This window comes from Austrofundulus limnaeus, unplaced genomic scaffold (genome assembly GCF_001266775.1).
Source record: "Austrofundulus limnaeus strain Quisiro unplaced genomic scaffold, Austrofundulus_limnaeus-1.0 Scaffold62, whole genome shotgun sequence".
NCBI lineage: Eukaryota > Metazoa > Chordata > Actinopteri > Cyprinodontiformes > Rivulidae > Austrofundulus > Austrofundulus limnaeus.
The window spans coordinates 1,123,065-1,125,373 of NW_013952464.1; the positions used below are offsets into that span (position 1 = coordinate 1,123,065).

At 42.2% G+C, this 2,309-nt stretch overlaps 1 protein-coding gene across 1 annotated transcript in view; it reads left to right on the forward strand.

The window, feature by feature from the left end:
• suclg2 (succinate-CoA ligase GDP-forming subunit beta) overlaps positions 1 to 2,309 on the forward strand; it is a 143,702-nt gene that overhangs the window by 49,636 nt on the left and 91,757 nt on the right. The window contains exon 4 of the mRNA XM_014009852.1: positions 695 to 785. Within this exon, the coding sequence (XP_013865306.1) occupies positions 695 to 785 (91 nt within the window). The remainder of the gene's footprint in view (positions 1 to 694; positions 786 to 2,309) is intronic.

Here is a 2,309-nt window from a genome sequence, read left to right on the forward strand (position 1 = left end):
AGACCTATACAATTTTTTTCTTTTTGATTTTTTACCTGGATTACTGAGATGCATCAGGACATCCACTCATTTTGAATTTGTTGCCTGCAACACTTCAAAAAAGCTGAGACGGGAATGTTTACCACTGTGTTACATCACCTTTCCTTTTAACAACACTCAATAAGTGTTAGAGAACTGAGGGCAATGATTGTTGAAGCTTTGTAGGTGGAATTATTTCCCATTCTTGCTTGAACAACTTCAGTTGTTCAACAGTCCGGAGTCTCCATKGTCATATTTTGTGCTTCATAATGCCCCACACATTTTCAATGGGAGACAGGTTTTGACTGCAGTCTAGTACCTTCACTCTTTTACTACGGAGCCACGTTGTTGTAGCACGTACAGAATGTGTCTTGGCATTGTCTTGCTGAAATAAGCAGGGACGCCCCTGAAAAAGACGTGGCATTGATGGCTGCACATGGTGCTCCAAAACTTGTATGTACCTTTCAGCATTATTGATGCCTTCACAAGTTACCCATGCCATGGGCACTAACACTACATACCATCAGAGAGGCTGGCTTTTGAACTAAAGAATTTGCAAATCGTCATATTCTGTTTTAATTTATGTTTTTCACAACTTCCCAACTTCCTTGGAAATGTGGTTGTACATATCACTGATAAAGTAAAATCCCAGTTTGACATTTAACCTCTCTTTCAGTCCTGCGGTGGTTGGTGAGCTGGCTAACAAGATGCTTGGTTTCAACCTGATTACTAAGCAGACACCTAAAGAAGGAGTGAAAGTGAAAACGGTGAGCAAAAAGAAAGCTCTTTACTATTTTTCTTGCTTTTCTTTTTTCCCCTTTCCCCTATGTCTGACCTCATTTCAAGGCACCCTGAGTCCAGCAATGCTGTTCTGTAAAATTAATGTCTGTGGAGACCGTCTGGTTCTTTTTATTTCCTTTGCTGCATTGAAACAGTGACTGTCTGCTGTTTACTGTGAATTTGCGCTGGCTAGTGTTATGGCTCATTGCATAAATTGAGACGAGCCCAGTGTGAATTTAAAGTGTTTGGTAAACAACTGTTTCTGTGTGCCACTAACAAGCAAAAATATAATTTTCTCTGCTCGCAAGCCACACGCTGCTCGAAAACAGACGCTTTCCAGGTGATGAAGTCTTTTCCATGTGTGGCTGCAGCGTTCATCTTCTTCATCTCTCTTTACCTCTGTTTACCCTTGTTTTTAACACCCCCTCCCCGACGTCCCACCACATCCACACAACTCCTGTTCTTTTTGCAGAGTTTAGGTGGCATCAAGTTAAATCTCATAAAGCAGCAGCATGMAAAGTCATTCAAACGAGCTCAGGCATTAACTGTCTCAAAGGCAGAAAGGAAAGGCAAACAAACAAAAGAAAGTTTTAATTTGTAGAGTGAGAGGAGAGGTGTCCTTTTTTTCAGACATTTGYTGCAGTTGTCTCACCGAGAACATTGCTTATGGTGCAGGATTCAGAGCTGACAGGAACAGCCATTGACTGACCTGAGAGACCGAGGACATTAATGATGTAGTCTGAACAGGCTGCTTCAGATGACACGAGACTTGTGTAGTTTTGCACCCGTAGAGCTTACATTCACTGGTACTTTACCTCAAAGCAAGAAACACCAGATAAAAGGCCATCACCTCTGTGTCCACATGGATTTGCCGTCATGACACTTCTAGCTGGATGACAAGAAAAGACTAAAGAACACGACTGAATGACACAAAAGTCAAACTAAAGTGGAAAAAGGAAAGAGTAAGATTATGGTAAATGTATGTGTAGGTTAAGAGAAACTAATCAAATAAAAAAKGAGGCCAGGGAAATGGTATAGGACATGGTCTTAAAGGGGACATATCATGCAAAATCCTATTTTTATTAGCCGCTTAATACATTTTGTTGTGTGTTTGGTAGGGGTGTCCCGATCCGATAATGATATCGGATATTGGTCCGATATCAGCAAAAAAACGAGTATCGGATTTTATCGACCTGCATAAAAAATATCCAATATAAGCGCTCCGATTTTAGCACTCCATTCCAGCAGTTCACTGCCTCCGCTCCAGTGTTTCTATCCAGCAGCACTTGGATCCAGCATGCAGAGCTCACGTGATCACAACAACATGCTGCGCTAACAAGTTAGCAAGAATGTCGGCAGAACTTTCTATTTTCATCAGAAACAGAGTTGCAGCTAGGTGCAAAGTTGTGCACAAGTTTTCCGTGGGAGCACAGGACCGTGGCTCGGTTCAGCCTCGGTCCAAAAGTGTCTCCATGACTCCAACCGAGCAGAACCTCCTCTCACTCCGGTGG